Below are 16,913 nucleotides of genomic sequence, written 5' to 3'. Positions count from 1 at the left end.
AGTGAACTTAGGTGACAGATTAGTTTACTTCAAAGATCTCTTCTTGCATATCACCCATGCCAGAAATGTATTGTAAAAATTATGGGACAACAACCTTTTTGCCAAACTTGAAAAATGTACATTTGACCTGCGTGGGTCTCTGAAACCACAGAGTCAGGCAGAGTATTCCAGACATCGACCACTCTGTTGCTGAAGTCGTATTTCCTGTAATCAAGTTTGGTGCGGTTTACCTTGAGTTTGTATCTATTGTGTGCTCTTGTATGGTTGAAGCTGAAGTATTCATTGACAGGTAGGACATTGCAATGTATGATTTTATATACCATACTTAGATCAGACTGAAGATGGCGTAATTCAAGGTTTTCTAGGTCTAGAATTTCAAGTCTGGTGGCATATGGTATTCTGCAATGAGTAGAGGAGTGGAGAACTCTTTTTGTGAAATATTTCTGGACTTTCTCAACTGTGTTAATATCAGATACATAATGGGGGTTACAGACTGATGAGCTCTATTCGAGTACTGGTCTAGCAAATGTTTTGTATGCTCTAGTTAGAAGTGTGATATTACCAGAGAAAAAGCTACGTATGGTTAGGTTAACAATTCTTAATGCCTTCTTGGCTATGTAGTTACAGTGGGCTCTAGCACTTAGATCATTAGAGATGAGTACTCCAAGGTCCTTGACAGAGTTTGGATCATCAACAAGGTCTTGACTATTCAGCTTGTATTTTATTTTATGACTTTTTTTGCCAATATGTAAGACAGAGCATTTATTTGTTGAGATTTGAAGTTGCCATTTGTTTGACCATTCTGATACATAGATCTGTTTGAAGGGTAGCAGTATTGTCTGTGGTGTTAAATAGCTTTACATCATCAGTGAAGAGAATGCAGTTGCTCTTAATATGATCACAGATGTCATTTATGGAGAGTATGAAGAGAGTTGGTCCTAGAACACTGCCTTGGGGGACACCACTGTTGACAGGTACAGAATTTGATAGGACGCTCCCAATTTTGACCATTTGTTGTCTGTTTGACAGGAATGCTTCTATCCAGTTATGCAGGTGTCCAGAGATACCGTAAGATTTTAGTTTTAGTAGTAGTTTGTCTTGTACCACTGAATCAAAGGCTTTACAGAAGTCTATGTAGATTGTGTCTATTGCTTTGCTCTGATCGAGTTGTGTAGTCCATATGTTTTTGGAGTGTAAGAGTTGCAGATTACAGGATAGTTTTTTTCTGAAACCAAATTGTTTATTAGAGAGTAGGTTGTTTGTCTCTCAGTGGAGGAAAATGGATTGGTTAATAATTGATTCCATGATTTTACAGGTGACGTAGCATAAAGAGATTGGTCTGTAATTTTCAACTAGGCTGGGGTCTCACTTTTTGAAGATGGGGATGACTGTGGCTTGTTACCATAGTTTTGGCAAGGAGCTGGTCCTGAAAGATTTTTCAAAGATTATGCTTAGAGGTTTGGCTATGGCAGTGGATAGCTTTTTTAAGAAGTAGGCACATATTCTGTCCAGTCCAATAGATAGAGATGGTTTTAGATTGCGTAGTGCTTTTTCAACATTGTCTTCTGTAAAATCGATGTGTACTGGATCTTTGTAGTTGTCTGTGGTTCAACTAGGAAATACTGGGCATGATCCATTTTTTCAAATACTGAGCCAAAGAATGTGTTAAAGAGGTTGGCTTTAATAGTGTTGTCGTTGCAGTCTTTACCATTAGGTCCTTTCAGGGGTGGGATGGACCTTGAGTCTTTTAGTTTGTTGTTTACAAAATTGTAGAAAGCGCGGGTGGAATTGGTGCATAGAAGATTTTCCTCTTGTTTAATGTGATAATTGGTGCATTCAGTCTTTATCTGGTGGCATAAACTTTTGTATCGGCTTTTGAAGTTGGCATCGTGACCAGATTTGGTTTTGCATCAAAGTGATTTCTTTTTGGATTGAAGCTTCCTTATTGTTTTGGGTAATTTGTTTTTTCTGGTTTTGGGAGTTGTTAATGGTACATATAGTTTGATGACTCTTTTGACTTCAAGTAAAAATATGTTGTAATGGCCTTCTACAGTATTGCATCCAGTTAATATGAGGTAGATTGAAGTCACCAAGAAAGATAAAAGCGTGTGAGCAGGATGCTGCCCATGTTAGTAATGAATTTAGCTTGTTTACATGTTCGATGTTATAATCAGGGGCTCTGTAACATAGTAAGAATTGAAATGTGATATTTAAGGACAGTTCACCGATTATGTAGGGTTATCCTACAAGTCACTGACCTAGGAGCTGAATTGAAATTTGTGACTTTTGTAATTAATGAATATACGGCTATCTTTTACTTGGGAATGGTTTATTTTATAAGGTTTGTATTATAGCTAGTCTAAAACCCAGAAATGGATTGCCCAGGATCATAGATGAAATAATTTTGATTGCAACTGTGACACAAATATTGTTGAAAGTATTGCTGTAAATATTTGTCCTTTAAATGCTGGCTTTGTGAAGCTTCTAATAATACCAAACAACTGGTAGATAGCAGAGGGGGTATTCAGCAGGTTCTGACCAATTCTGGAGAACCGATAGCAGAAATTTTGAGAAGTTTGGAGAACTGGCAAATACCATCTCTGACTGGAGATTTTACAGTATCCTTCCCATACTAATCCCGCCAAGCCACGCCCACAGAACCGGTAGTAAAAAAAATTGAATCCCACCCCTGCTAGATAGGATTAAATAATAAATTCGGAAAAATATATAATGGGCATTGTGGCCCCATTAGTTATAGGAAAAGTAGTTGATACAGTACAAATTAAATTTCTGGAACATGTTATAAAAATGGATCATCAAACTTAGAATTTCGAAGAATTCAAAAACTATGTCTAAATAGCAATTTATACAGCTACAGTATTTGTCACAGTCAGGCTATGTGAAATGTAATATCAACTGCCTTGGAAATTTCTATGGATTTGAATGTGCTAGATCAAAACATTTTTACAGAAAAAGACAACAATATCATTTCATATACAATGAGAAAGAAAAATTAACCATATAAAAGAACTTTGGAAGAGAGAACTAGATTTTCCTATATTATAAAACCGTTGTGTTTTAACATTTAAGACACAATGATTTTATAATATTTAAAGAAATGTTAAATGTATTTATCACATTATTTTGAACTAAAAGCAAATATATAATGAACACTTGAACTATAGGAAAAAAAATACAGTTGAGTGATTTATTGTTTAATGAGACACAATGCTAACAATTTGCTACTAGAGCAGCTTTTATGTAAAACTAAATTTTGGCAAAAAGCAATTGGCTCTTAAAGGTGTTGAAAATGAAATTTCCTTTCTAGGATACTTCTGAAGGCACCTCTTACCTCCTGGTTCCTCATGCTGTAGATTAATGGGTTGAGCATGGGGGTCACCACTACATAGAACACAGAGGCCATTTGGTCTAGGTAATAACTCTGCCTAGAGCTTGGCCGTGCATACATAAAGCTACTGCATCCATAGAAAATGGTGATGACCACGAGGTGAGAAGTACAAGTAGAGAAGGCTTTCCTACGGGTTGCAGTAGAATGGAGCTTAAAAATGGTGACCAGTATATAAGTGTAGGAAGCGAGGACAGTCAGGATTGTTACTGTTATATTGAGCCCTACAAATACAAATAACAGTAGATCGTTAAGACTGACATCTGAGCAGGAAAGAGCAAGAAGGGGAGGGGCATCACAATAAAAATTCTTAACAGTGTTTGGGCCACAGAAGGACAGTCTAGATGCAGCCGTTGTGTGAATGGAAGCATTAATGATCCCAGCAAGGTAGGAAATTGCTATCAGCTGAACACACTTCCTTTGGGACATTGTGATGAAGTAGAGTAGTGGATTGCAGATTGCCACGTAGCGATCATAGGCCATCACAGCTAGGAGGTAGTTCTCTGTGGTGCCAAATACGGCATAAAAGTAAAGCTGAATAAAGCAACCTGCAAAGGAAATGGACTTCTTCTCTTTTAAAAGATTGGATAGAAAGTTTGGGGTCACCGTTGTTGAATAACAGGTATCCAGGAAAGATAAGCCGGTAAGGAAAAAGTACATTGGTGTGTGGAGTTGAGGACTGGTTCTGATTAAGACAATCATGCCCACATTTCCCATCAAGGTGATGGCATAAACAGCCAAAAATATCACAAAAAGGATCAGCTGCAAGTGTGGGTCCTCTGTCAACCCAGTGAGTATGAATTCTGTCACCCTTGTGCTATTTCCCATTAACACTGTGAAAATAAAAGAAATACAGTACTCAATATTACATGTTCTCTTAACATTTGAACTACATAAGAAGCTATTTTCTGTAATCTGAAATAGGATCTTGGAAGATAGAATAAAAAATTAAGTTCTAAAAAGATAAAACTGGGTGTGCCATTGTCAATATTCTGAAGATATAGCATTTTTTCATTGTTATATTATTTATTATGTTTTTAGCTTCTTTACAATGATTCAGAGGTGGTATTCAGCAGGTTCTGACCAGTTCTGGAGAACTGGTAGCGGATATTTTGAGTAGTTCACAGAACCAGCAAACACCACCTCTGACTGAAGATTTTACAGTATCCTTCCCTGCCATACCCACCAAGCCACCCACAGAGAACTGGTAGCAAAGAAGTTTGAATCCCACCACTGAGATACAGCATATTATAACATTAATGTTTCTTTGTGATTATTATTGAAGAATGACCAAATGAAATACCATAAAAATAGGGAGCTAGTATTTGTGATCCACAATAAGACCTTACAGTGAAGATTTGGAGTTACATCTATAAAGAATAGCTACTCCATCATTAAAACAGAACAATTTTGAGATTCTTACATTATCCTGATAAACCCAAAAGCCCCCAAACATCCTCAGCTTACCCAGTTGCTCTGATCTCAACCACATCTTCATTGGTTAAACCATTCCTTCTTTGCTGATTGTGGGTGGATTGCTTCTTTAGGAAATCCTTTCTGCGTGGGTAGAAATCCAGATGTATTCAGCTACAGCTGTCTCTAGGTCTTCTTATTAATTTGGTTGCAGCATTTTCTTGGCTGTCTCTGCAAGGGAATATTTTCTACTGGGAAACCTTGGTATTCCCTCGGTAGTTCTATTCTTAGATAAATGCTTTTTAGAAACAGCAGCTGCATGGTAACTTTTATATCCTCACCTGGAAGCTCCTAAGAGTAGACGTTGAATTAATAGATTTTTCTTGAAACTTTTATTCTAAATTTTGGAAGTTGAAATACAGTTGAAGTAATTAATACGATCAGGTGGGTGTGCAAGAGGACATATTACTAAAGCTCTCATTGTGTTTATCTGTTTGTACTCTCAAATTAGCCCAAGATGAATTAGAGCACAATTTTACAAACAAGGTATAGAAAATCCATTAATTTAAGGATTGCATAAAATATCTGGGACCTACTACATCAACATGTTCAGTTTTATTCATAGTGGCTGCTGCAGCATCTTTGCGGTCATGCAAACATGTTTTCCATGTTCCTTGCCAGATTCTCACAAGCAGAGTCAATGGGAAATTCAGCAGGAAGTTGGAAGTCAATTCTTCTTTTTGCTTACACACATGCATTTTACTTAAAGATACCCGCTGGTCTCACTCACCTCACAAGATATCTTAAGGAAATCATCCAGATTTAAGGAAAGGTCACATCCCCCCAGAAAGACAATAAAAAAATCAGTGCCAAGCTTGCATCCTGCCTCTTGGAAGTATATCCTAAAAGGACAGTGCCCGATAAAGCAGTGAAGGAAGACCCCCGACCCAGATAGAAAAAGAAACCATGAGGCAGGCAAAAATTCAAACACAATACAAATAATTAAATCACAACAGTAGCTGTTGCTTGTTGAAGCTGAATAGGGAAAATTATCCCATCAATAAACACAGGATTAAACATCACCAAGCACATTAAAACTTTTGGTGATTAAACTTCACCAAAAACCAGTTTTAGGCCAAAACTCAGAAAGGGTATGTAAACTCACACTTGAATGTAAATCTTTCTAGCTAGTCAAGCCTTGCTGAATGTCACTCATCTTGGTTCCTTGTCATTAAAAGCTCCTTTTTGGTTATTCAATTATTTCTTCAAAGTGCTGATTGTCCAGGGAAGTATTTCCTCCCAACAGCAGTGTAAAAATCTTAAAACAACCCTTCTCCTTTAAAAAAGTCAAGCCTCAGAAACTCCAGAGACAGGAAGGAGACAAAAGGAGATTACGTCTAACTACCGGTTCTCCGAACTGCTTTGAAAGTTAACAAGGTGTTCTATAGAACAGGATAGAACTGGTAGAACCCCACCCCTGCGTACAGATCAATAAAATGTAATCACCATGGGCATTGCTGCTTGTTTTAAATGTAAAAGGAAACTCTACTCAGAACTAAAGGACCGAGGCCTTCCAGTTTGAGTTTCTTCGGCAACAGACAGAAATCCGCGATCTTGCGTGGTTTCGGTCTGGGCTCGCCGCTGGAGCACCCCAAGCCGGCTGGTTTTGGGGCTAAGCCACCCCGTAGAGGTGGTGAAGAGAGGGGAGACTGCCAGCAGGGTTGAGGAGAGCCGCATCTCTCCTCCTCAGCTGGCCATTACTCCCTTTCCCGAAGGCGGTTACAGCAGTGGTCAGAAATAGCCACCTCAAAGAAGAACTCGACTGGAAAAGAATGTGCAGGAGGAAGATAAGAAGTGAAAGTTTTGGCTGACCGGGTTAAATTGCAAAAGCAACAACTAAGGTAACTTTGGAATTTAAATTTACAAAAAAATAACATCGCTCCCAAAGAAGAGTCGGAAGCAGTGAAGGAAATTGAAAAGGGAAAGGTTTGGTTTTTTTCTTCTTCTCTCCCTTTCCCTATACTGACAACTAAGAGACTTAAATAACAAATCAGAAAAATCCGCTTTTACATCAACAGGCAATTAAGCTGAAAATAAAACAAAATGTCAAAGGGATAATAAAGATTTCTGGACACTAACATTTTTTTTCATAAGCAGGAAGGGAGAGAAAAAGAATAAAAGGGCAGGATCTGGAAAGAGGGAGGAGACTGCCTGGAATTAAAAAGAATCTACAGTAAAACTTCAACAAGACTTCTAAAAGATACATTTTAACTGAAACTTTGTAACTAAACAGTAGAACCCCAGGAAGAGAAAGTGAAAAAAAGAGCAAAAAGAAACAGCTTGTGTGTATTTGGATTACTTGGTGATCTTTGGATTCTTGGTTATTGCATTTGAATGACTAAAATTAATCAGGTGGTTGTTTAAAAATTTATAAAATGGCACTACTTCTGGATGAATTGAAAATGGAACTTAAAAAGTATAAAGAAGATGCACAAGAAGGGAGAGGTTCTTTTGGCTTCGTTTTTCAATTCTTAGAAATGGAGATTTGGAACGATGAGAAACAACAAGAAACATCTGCAAAACAAGAAGACTGGGATAAAGAAGAAGCCATCTTTAATGAACAAGTAATACTATGTGGGGAAGAAAAAGGAAAGGGGGGAAAGTGAATGGAGAATTTAAGACTTAAAAAAATAACCAAAGAAAAGAAAAATAATTCAAAAAAATAAGCATAATACTGGAAAGCAACAGAAGAGGGGAATACAGAAGAGAGAAATAGAGGTGGAGAGACAAGGGGGTAAAAAGGGGAGAGAGAAGAAGAGAAGGAAGAAGGAAAGGAAAAAAAGTTACAAAGGACCGGAACAAGATATAGAGAAACAGGACCTATTTAGAGATAATGGGTGAAAATTTAACTGAAAAAGGGATTCTGTAAAGGTACATAAGATTGTATTGTTATATTAGTAATAGAAATAACTTTAGAAAATTGGAAACAATGTATGATTAAAATGAGGGATAAAATAGTTAGTGTAATTTAGTGAAATGTTTGTTAATAAAATAAGTGAAATAAAATAAATGAGAAAATTGAATTAGGAAGGAACGGGAACATTTTAATTAGTTAATGTTTTATAAAATATAAGTGAAGGGGGGGAATTAATTATGGAAAGCTTATAATTGTTCCCATAGAAGTATGATAGAATTGAATTGGAATGGAATGTGTTGTTTTAATTACATATATTTATAATTTTTTCTTTTTTTAAGAATATAGTGTGTATTTAAGAATGTACCAAGCAGAATCCAAATGGAAGTTATGTATTATATTGAATGTTATAACTTTAGGGTATATATTGAAGCCTAAATAAGAGTTAAATGGATAAACTTAAAAGATATAAAGGCGTTATACTTCAATCAGTAACTACAGGAGAAACTTTGTTTAATGAGAAAAGATAATAGACAATTGAAAGAGGACAGGCAAAAAAATATAAATATAATGATTTGAATTGAGACGAGATAATTAAAATAAAATTGAGAAAATTAAAAGAGGGGACAAGCCATGCAGAAGATGTAAAACGGTAATAAGATATGGAATAGAACATAAAAATGAGCATGAAATTGAATTTGTGTCTGTACAAAGAAATGTAACCCGGGATTACGCTACTTTCAAAAAATATGTTTTATTTATATATTTTTTTGTGAAAATTCAAATAAAATTTACAAAAAAAAAAAAGAACTAAAGGACCATCGGCTATACTGTTCATTATAGATTATACCTAATAAACTTACAAACTCAAATTCAGCCACCTACTGGCTGAATACTTCTCTAATTGTTGCAATACAAAATACATTCTAACATGTATTCCAACACAAACTTTTCTTGAATAATTCAACAATGGAGCAGCACAACTCCAGGAAGCAAGCTGGAGTTGGAGTTGGAATCAAGCTTCCATTGATTAAGTGTTCTTACTGTCAGGAATTTCTCCTTAGTTCCAGGTTGGATCTGTCTTTCATGAGCTTCTATTATTCTTTTTGTATAGACTCAGTATGGCCTCACTGGTGCAGGATAGAGCAGTATTATCACTTCTCATGATTTTGATGCTATTCCTCTTTTCATGCAGCCTAAAACTGCATTGACTTTTTTGTCAATTGCATCACAGTGCTGACTCATATTTAAGTGACAGTCCATTTGGAACACCAAGATCCTTCTCACAGTTGCTACATGCCTTGCTTTTCTCTCATCACTGAACTGCATCTTGCTGGATAGGTCCCAATGCTCATGTCTGTCAAGATTCTTCTGAACTATGACCCTATCTTCAAAGGTGTAAACCTGATTAGCTCCCATTCTATACCCTAATCTAGATAATTTATGAATATGTGTTGTGGCTCCGGGTCTGGATTCTGCTCCTGTGGCTGATATGAGTTCAAGTGAGGAGGACATGGAAGAAAAATATGAGCCGGCATGGCTCAGTGATTGGAATAGTAACCAGGATGAGGAGATGGATGTAACAAAGGAAGACAGACCTGAAGTATTAGAATTGTCAGGACCTTTGACCTCCTCTGGTTCTTTATCTGATCAGCAGCCGGGAATGGCTGACAGGGAAGGCATGAGAGAGTCTTCTAGTGGAGACGAGAATTTGGAAAACTTGTGGTTAAACGTAAGGAACAGAAGGAGACTAAGGAGACAAACCCAGTTAGAAAGAAGGAGGAGAGCGAGCCAATAATTAGGGAAATTAGCACGTTGCCTAAGTGAATAAAAGGACACAGCTGGGCTGGTAGAATTCGCCAGAAGCAAAGTGACTAATTGAGAGTGAAGACGTTACAGCAGAAGCTCTGAGGCTTGAGATTTATTGCCACAACAGGTTTGCCGGACAGAGTAAAGATTTATGCTGTGGATTGGGATTTATGCCAGCCGTTATCTTGTGGGACTTTGTTTTGTTTGAATTACTTCTGAAACGGCTCCTTTTTGTTTTGCTCGCTTGAATTTGAAGGGGAGTCATAACAAATATGTATAAGAGTACTAGGCCCAAAACAGAACCTTGAAGTACCCCACTGCATGCTTTCCCTCCATGTAGATGCAGTTCCATGAAGGATTTTATGCTGAGTGCAGTTGTTCAGTCCACTGAAAATCCACTGGTGGTGATACCACATTGTTCTACCTTAGCAAGAAGTAGGCTGTGGTTGACTTTGTCAAATGCCTTTCTTACATACTTTTTAAAACCATAGATAGGTATTTTTAAACATATTTTGATCTGCATTCCTGTTCTTTCTCCCACTGTACTGCTTTTGATGGATTGGGCTATTTTCCCCCCTTTTGTGTAAAGATAGATGCCACCTTCTTGCCCTCCCATTAGTGGACTAATCATTTTGTTTGTTATATATTGAAATACACTTTTGGGGGGTTATTTTTGGCATTTGTTGCAAGTCTTAGTTCTTTCCTAACCTCAGCCATCCTGACTTCAACCATGCAAATTTGGGCTATTTGCTAGTATTCTTTTCTTCTCACTTTCATGCTTGTCCTTTTCATCCCTTAGTTTGTCAGATAGCTCTCAGTGCAACCATTCCTTTGTTTTTATTTCTCCTTTGTTTTTCTTTCTCTGTGATATTGGTTTTGATTGTTTTCAGAGTTTGCCATGCATCCTGAAAAAAATTTGCTTCTAGTATTTCCATCCATGGAATCCTTCTTATTCTCAATCTTAGTTTGCTGAAGTCAACTGTCTTAAAGTCTACAATACTATTCTGACTTTGTTCAATTACCTGTGCCTGCATTATGGCAAATTCTGGTACAACATGGTCACTTTCCTCAAGAGTTCCTACAGCTTCCATTCCCTCCATCATTTCATCCCTATGAAGTATAGCTCACCCTTAGTACCCACCTCCACATTTTAGTTGACAAAGTTGTTAGCTAGGCATTTCAGAAACCTGTTCAATCTCTCACTTGCTTTAAGTTTGTTTTCCAGTTAATACAAGGTAGTTAAAGTCCACCATTATTACACAGGTATTTCTGCACACCTCAGCTAACTGATTAGCAAAGAGTTCATCTATATCAGGGGTGGGCAAACTTTTTGGCTCAGGGGCCGCATTGACTTTTAAAATTTGACAGACGGGCCAGGTCAGCACAAGATTTTTTGGGAATCGCCCCTTCCCCCTCTTCTTCTCCTTCCCCCCTCGGAGGCCCCCCCCCGGAGGCCTCTTCAGGAGTTGCTACCGCTCCTTGCGGCTCCAGTCCGCGTTGCCTCGGGAAGGAAAGGCAAAAGGAAGAGGCGGTGCTTTGCCTGGAGCAGCGCACCGGAGGCTCAGGAGGCCCTGGTTTTGCCTTTTCCTTGAGCGGGACTGAGCCAGCAGACTGCGAGTTGCTCCGACAGCCCCAGGCACCGAGCGGAGCCGGAGCAACGCCTCTGCTGCGCGGAGCACCGCGGTCGCTCCTCCAGCCTGCCTGCCCACCAGGCTTCCCCTGCCGCACGGCTCGGGCCAGGCCAGCGCCGCGAGTTAAAGGAAAGTTGCTGGGAAGTTGCTCGGGTGCTAGGAGCAGGCTTTTAAAGTGCCACCCGAGCAAAGTTTAAGCAGCCCGCCCGCCCGCGGGTGGAACCCTTCCGCTCCTCGGCGGGAAGACGCTCCAGCCTGCAAACTTTGCCTTTGCAAAGCCCTGAAAACGGAGCAACTTCCCAGCAACTTTCGGCTTCGTTTAACTCGCGGGCGCCGCGCCTGGCGGAGGGAAAGCCCGGAGCCTCCTCCAAGCAGCCTGCCCGCCCACCCACTGGGCTTCCCTTCCGCCGTGCGGCTCGGGGCCAGGCGCGAGCGCCCGTGAGTTAAAACGAAGCCGAAAGTTGCTGGGAAGTTGCTCGGTGCTGGGAGCAGGCTTTTAAAGTGCCGCCCGAGCAGGACCGCCGAGCCAGGAAATGGGGCACCAAGGCAGGGCAAAGCTCCACCAGCAGCGGCCTAGCTTTAGGTGGCTCCAAGCAGCCCGCCCCGCCGGGTGGAACCCTTCCCGGTCCTCGGCGGGAAGACGCTCCAGTCTGCAAGCTTTGCCTTTGCAAAGTTTAAGCCTGGAAGCCCCAGAAAAAAAGGATCGGCGGGACTCACCTTCGGAGAGGTCGCACTCGAAGGTGATTTTGAACTCCCAGCCGAGGCCTTTGCAAATTTCTTTTCTTTCCTACCCCTAGATCGCTCCACACTGTTTTGCAGCTTTGGGGGCCACACGGCACAGGGCAATTATGCCACGCCCAGCTATTTTTTTCAGGGGCGGGCCGGATTGGACAGACCAATGGCAGCGATTTTTTTTCAGGGGCGGGCCGCATTGGACAGACCAACGGGCCGGATGTGGCCCGCGGGCCATAGTTTGCCCACCCCTGATCTATATCCTCCACTTGGTTTGATTTTCTTGATTGATGATATTTTTATCATGCATTTCTGTCATTATTATAATGAAGTTATAAATAGTCCAATTTTAAGACTGATCCAAAGGGATGCTAGTGGTGATTGGTTTTATTTTTTCTGCATAGGGAAAAAATCCAGAATAGCTGCCACAAAGACTACAAAGATGGTAAGCTTACTGAAGTGTGGAGCACAGCAGGATTGTACTGAGGAAAATCAGTTATAGATCCCTTCCATTTTACAACAATTTCTCCCAGGTTAAAATTTTGTTCACAAACCTGCCTGCTGGGGGTGAGGAGGGGAGATTGTTGGAAGGGGGAAAGGAAGAGAAAAAGAAAGTTATACAACATATTTTTGTTGACGAAGAAAAAAAGGACATCATCTTTGTCATAAGAGTTGCTTCTTTAATATGATACATCATTACTGGGTATTAAAAAGTATATAGGTGTCATTGAATTCCTACCCTAAAAGTAATTAATTGTATAGGTGAAATATTGGAAGAATAATTAAATCCTTCAGCTTATTAAAGAAACAGCTATGGTTATTGGCAAAACATTCATATATGAAATGACTAAGAAATAATTTGCAGTTCTGTCTTGATGGTCCATAACCATATTGTGTACCAATCGGAGTGATCATCATGGGAATTTCAATTCAGAGCACACACAAAAACACAAACAAACAAACAAACACATACAGACATGTATACTGTATGTATACATAGACCCAGGCAGCTCACTGAGGTTGCATCATTAACATTTAGCGGTTGGATGCCATTAATTGATTTTAGGGGAAAAACAATGGTATCTTGCATAAATGTTCAAATGTATGAATCCAATATTCCCTTAAATGAAAGCAAGACAAATTCATTCAAGTAACCTTCCAAGTAGAAACATGTTAGGTAATTATTAATGTACACAAATATTCCTCTATATTTATATATGTCACTGTAGTTCTAAGGGTATTTGGTGTTTGGTATAAAAAAGGAATGCAATCTTTTTTTCTAGAATTTTTCCTAAGGCAACTTTTACCTCCTGGTTCCTCAGGCTGTAGATCAAGGGATTCATCATAGGACCCACTACAAGATACTCAAAAACTTTATACAATTCTTCAGACAATAATATTTCCTTAAATTCTCTTTAGAATGATGCAGAAATGACTTCTACTGAGTAAAACAATGGCTTGGAGAATGTGTCCCCAAAGTGCTTCAAAGTGGTCCATCTACTGAGTCAAATTAAGGAAGGAGTCATCAAGCAAATAGGAGATTATGTAGAGTTATCCTACAAGTCACTGACCTGGGATCTGAATTGAAATTTGTGGCTTTTGTAATTAATGAATATACGGCTATCTTTTACTTGGGAATGGTTTATTTTATAAGGTTTGTATTATAGCTAGTCTAAAACCCAGAAATGGATTGCCCAAGATCATAGATGAAATAATTTTGATTGCAACCGTGACACAAATATTGTTGAAAGTATTGCTGTAAATATTTGTCCTTTAAATACTGGCTTTGTGAAGCTTCTAATAATACCAAACAACTGGTAGATAGCAGAGGTGGTATTGAGCAGGTTCTGACCAGTTCTGGAGAACCGATAGCAGAAATTTTGAGAAGTTTGGAGAACTGGCAAATACCCCCTCTGACTGGAGATTTTACAGTATCCTTCCCATACCAATCCCACCAAGCCACGCCCACAGAACCGGTAGTAAAAAAAATTGAATCCCACCACTGTTAGATAGGATTAAATAATACATTCGGAAAAATATATAATGGGCATTGTGGCCCCATTAGTTATAGGAAAAGTAGTTGATACAGTACAAATTAAATTTCTGGAACATGTTATAAAAATGGATCATCAAACTTAGAATTTTGAAGGATTAAAAAAACTATGTCTAAATAGCAATTTATACAGCTACAGTATTTGTCACAGTCATGTTATGTGAAATGTAATATCAACTACCTTGGAAATTTCTATGGATTTGAATGTGCTAGATCAAAACATTTTTACAGAAAAAGACAACAATATCATTTCATATACAATGAGAAAGAAAATTAACCATATAAAAGAACTTTGGAAGAGAGAACTAGATTTTCCTATATTATAAAACCGTTGTGTTTTAACATTTAAGACACAATGATTTTATAATATTTAAAGAAATGTTAAATGTATTTATCACATTATTTTGAACTAAACGCAAATATATAATGAACACTAGAACTATAGGGAAAAAAATACAGTTGAGTGATTTATTGTTTAATGAGACACAATGCTAACAATTTGCTACTAGAGCAGCTTTTATGTAGAACTAAATTTTGGCAAAAAGCAATGGCTCTTAAAAGTGTTGAAAATGAAATTTCCTTTCTAGGATACTTCTGAAGGCACCTCTTACCTCCTGGTTCCTCATGCTGTAGATTAATGGGTTGAGCATGGGGGTCACCACTACATAGAACACAGAGGCCATTTGGTCTAGATTGTAATTCTGTCTAGAGCTTGGCCGTGCATACATAAAGCTACTGCATCCGTAGAAAATGGTGATGACCATGAGGTGAGATGTACAAGTAGAGAAGGCTTTTCTACGGGTTGCAGTAGAATGGAGCTTAAAAATGGTGACCAGTATATAAGTGTAGGAAGCGAGGACAGTCAGGATTGTTACTGTTATATTGAGCCCTACAAATACAAATAACAGTAGATCGTTAAGACTGACATCTGAGCAGGAAAGAGCAAGAAGGGGAGGGGCATCACAATAAAAATTCTTAACAATGTTTGGGCCACAGAAGGACAGTCTAGATGCAGCCGTTGTGTGAATGGAAGCATTAATGGTCCCAGCAAGGTAGGAAATTGCTATCAGCTGAGCACACTTTCTTTGGGACATTGTGATGAAGTAGAGTAGTGGATTGCAGATTGCCACGTAGCGATCATAGGCCATCACAGCTAGGAGGTAGCTCTCTGTGGTGGCAAATACGGCATAAAAGTAAAGCTGAATAAAGCAACCTGCAAAGGAAATGGACTTCTTCTCTTTTAAAAGATTGGATAGAAAGTTTGGGGTCACCGTTGTTGAATAACAGGTATCCAGGAAAGATAAGCCGGTAAGGAAAAAGTACATTGGTGTGTGGAGTTGAGGACTGGTTCTGATTAAGACAATCATGCCCACATTTCCCATCAAGGTGATGGCATAAACAGCCAAAAATATCACAAAAAGGATCAGCTGCAAGTGTGGGTCCTCTGTCAACCCAGTGAGTATGAATTCTGTCACTCTTGTGCTATTTCCCATTAACACTGTGAAAATAAAAGAAATGCAGCACTCAATATTACATGTTCTCTTAACATTTCAACTACATAAGAAGCTATTTTCTGTAATCTGAAATAGGATCTTGGAAGATAGAATAAAAAATTAAGTTCTAAAAAGATAAAACTGGGTATGCCATTGTCAATATTCTGAAGATACAGCAGAGGTGGTATTCAGCAGGTTCTGACCAGTTCTGGAGAACTGGTAGCGGATATTTTGAGTAGTTCGCAGAACCAGCAAACACCACCTCTGACTGAAGATTTTACAGTATCCTTCCCTGCCATGCCCACCAAGCCAGCCCCACAGAACTGGTAGCAAAGGAGTTTGAATCCCACCACTGAGATACAGCATATTATAACATTAATGTTTCTTTGTGATTATTATTGAAGAATGACCAAATGAAATACCATAAAAATAGGGAGCTAGTATTTGTGATCCACAATAAGACCTTACAGTGAAGACTTGGAGTTACATCTATAAAGAATAGCTACTCCATCATTAAAACAGAACAATTTTGAGATTCTTACATTATCCTGATAAATCCAAAAGCCCCCAAACATCCTCAGCTTACCCAATTGCTCTGATGTCAACCACATCTTCATTGGTTAAAGCATTCCTTCTTTGCTGATTGTGGGTGGATTGCTTCTTTAGGAAATCCTTTCTGCGTGGGTAGAAATCCAGATGTATTCAGCTCCAGCTGTCTCTAGGTCTTCTTATTAATTTGGTTGCAGCATTTTCTTGGCTGTCTCTGCAAGGGAATATTTTCTACTGGGAAACCTTGGTATTCCCTCGGTAGTTCTATTCTTAGATAAATGCTTTTTAGAAACAGCAGCTGCATGGTAACTTTTATATCCTCACCTGGAAGCTCCTAAGAGTAGACGTTGAATTAATAGATTTTTCTTGAAACTTTTATTCTAAATTTTAGAAGTTGAAATACAGTTGAAGTAATTAATACGATCAGGTGGGTGTGCAAGTGGACATATTACTAAAGCTCTCATTGTGTTTATCTGTTTGTACTCTCAAATTAGCCCAAGATGAATTAGAGCACAATTTTACAAACAAGGTATAGAACATACATTAATTTAAGGAATGCATAAAATATCTGGGACCTACTACATCAACATGTTCAGTTTTATTCATAGTGGCTGCTGCAGCATCCTTGCGGTCATGCAAACATGTTTTCCATGTTCCTTGCCAGCTTCCCACAAGCAGAGTCAATGGGAAATTCAGCAGGAAGTTGGAAGTCATTTCTTCTTTTTGCCTACACACATGCATTTTATTTATCTGCTTAGGGAATTAAATATAGACTTATTGTTGAAGTTCATTTGCCACTGCAGTTATTTTTCTATTGATGATACATAGTCATTTTAGATGACCATTATATCCCATCTGGTAATGGGATATAAAAAATGTGATCAGCCTAATTTTGCCTCGTGGAAAGCCAGCA

General features: G+C 38.7%; 2 protein-coding genes across 2 annotated transcripts; both read right to left on the bottom strand.

The window, feature by feature from the left end:
- Window positions 1-3,295: 3,295 nt before the first annotated feature.
- On the bottom strand, window positions 3,296-4,243 carry LOC148133227 (olfactory receptor 5J3-like). Its single transcript, XM_087953921.1, has one exon. The coding sequence runs from the start codon at window positions 4,232-4,234 to the stop codon at window positions 3,296-3,298; it is 939 nt and encodes a 312-aa protein (XP_087810047.1). The 5' UTR covers window positions 4,235-4,243.
- Window positions 4,244-13,125: 8,882 nt separating this feature from the next.
- On the bottom strand, window positions 13,126-15,457 carry LOC148133226 (olfactory receptor 5J3-like). Its single transcript, XM_087956564.1, has 2 exons — window positions 14,570-15,457; window positions 13,126-13,212 (listed from the first exon to the last, which is right to left on the bottom strand). The coding sequence occupies exons 1-2, from the start codon at window positions 15,449-15,451 to the stop codon at window positions 13,126-13,128; spliced, it is 969 nt and encodes a 322-aa protein (XP_087812690.1). The 5' UTR covers window positions 15,452-15,457.
- Between the last annotated feature and the right edge of the window lie 1,456 nt (window positions 15,458-16,913).

Source organism: Notechis scutatus, chromosome 1, assembly GCF_049901735.1.
Source record: "Notechis scutatus isolate UNSWTSFEM ecotype Mainland chromosome 1, rNotScu1.2, whole genome shotgun sequence".
Lineage (NCBI taxonomy): Eukaryota > Metazoa > Chordata > Lepidosauria > Squamata > Elapidae > Notechis > Notechis scutatus.
The sequence above is the reverse complement of the archived record's forward strand: the minus strand, read 5'-3'. Positions and strand labels throughout refer to the sequence as shown.

Bases quoted from the DNA above. Each gene is read 5' to 3' on its own strand.
- LOC148133226 (XM_087956564.1), bottom strand. From the start codon at position 15,451: ATGGGAAATAGCACAAGAGTGACAGAATTCATACTCACTGGGTTGACA. The intron at 13,213-14,569 runs GTAAGAGGTGCC...AGGAACCAGGAG, and splicing joins ACAGCATGAGGAACCAGGAG to GTAAAAGTTGCCTTAGGAAA.
- LOC148133227 (XM_087953921.1), bottom strand. From the start codon at position 4,234: ATGGGAAATAGCACAAGGGTGACAGAATTCATACTCACTGGGTTGACA.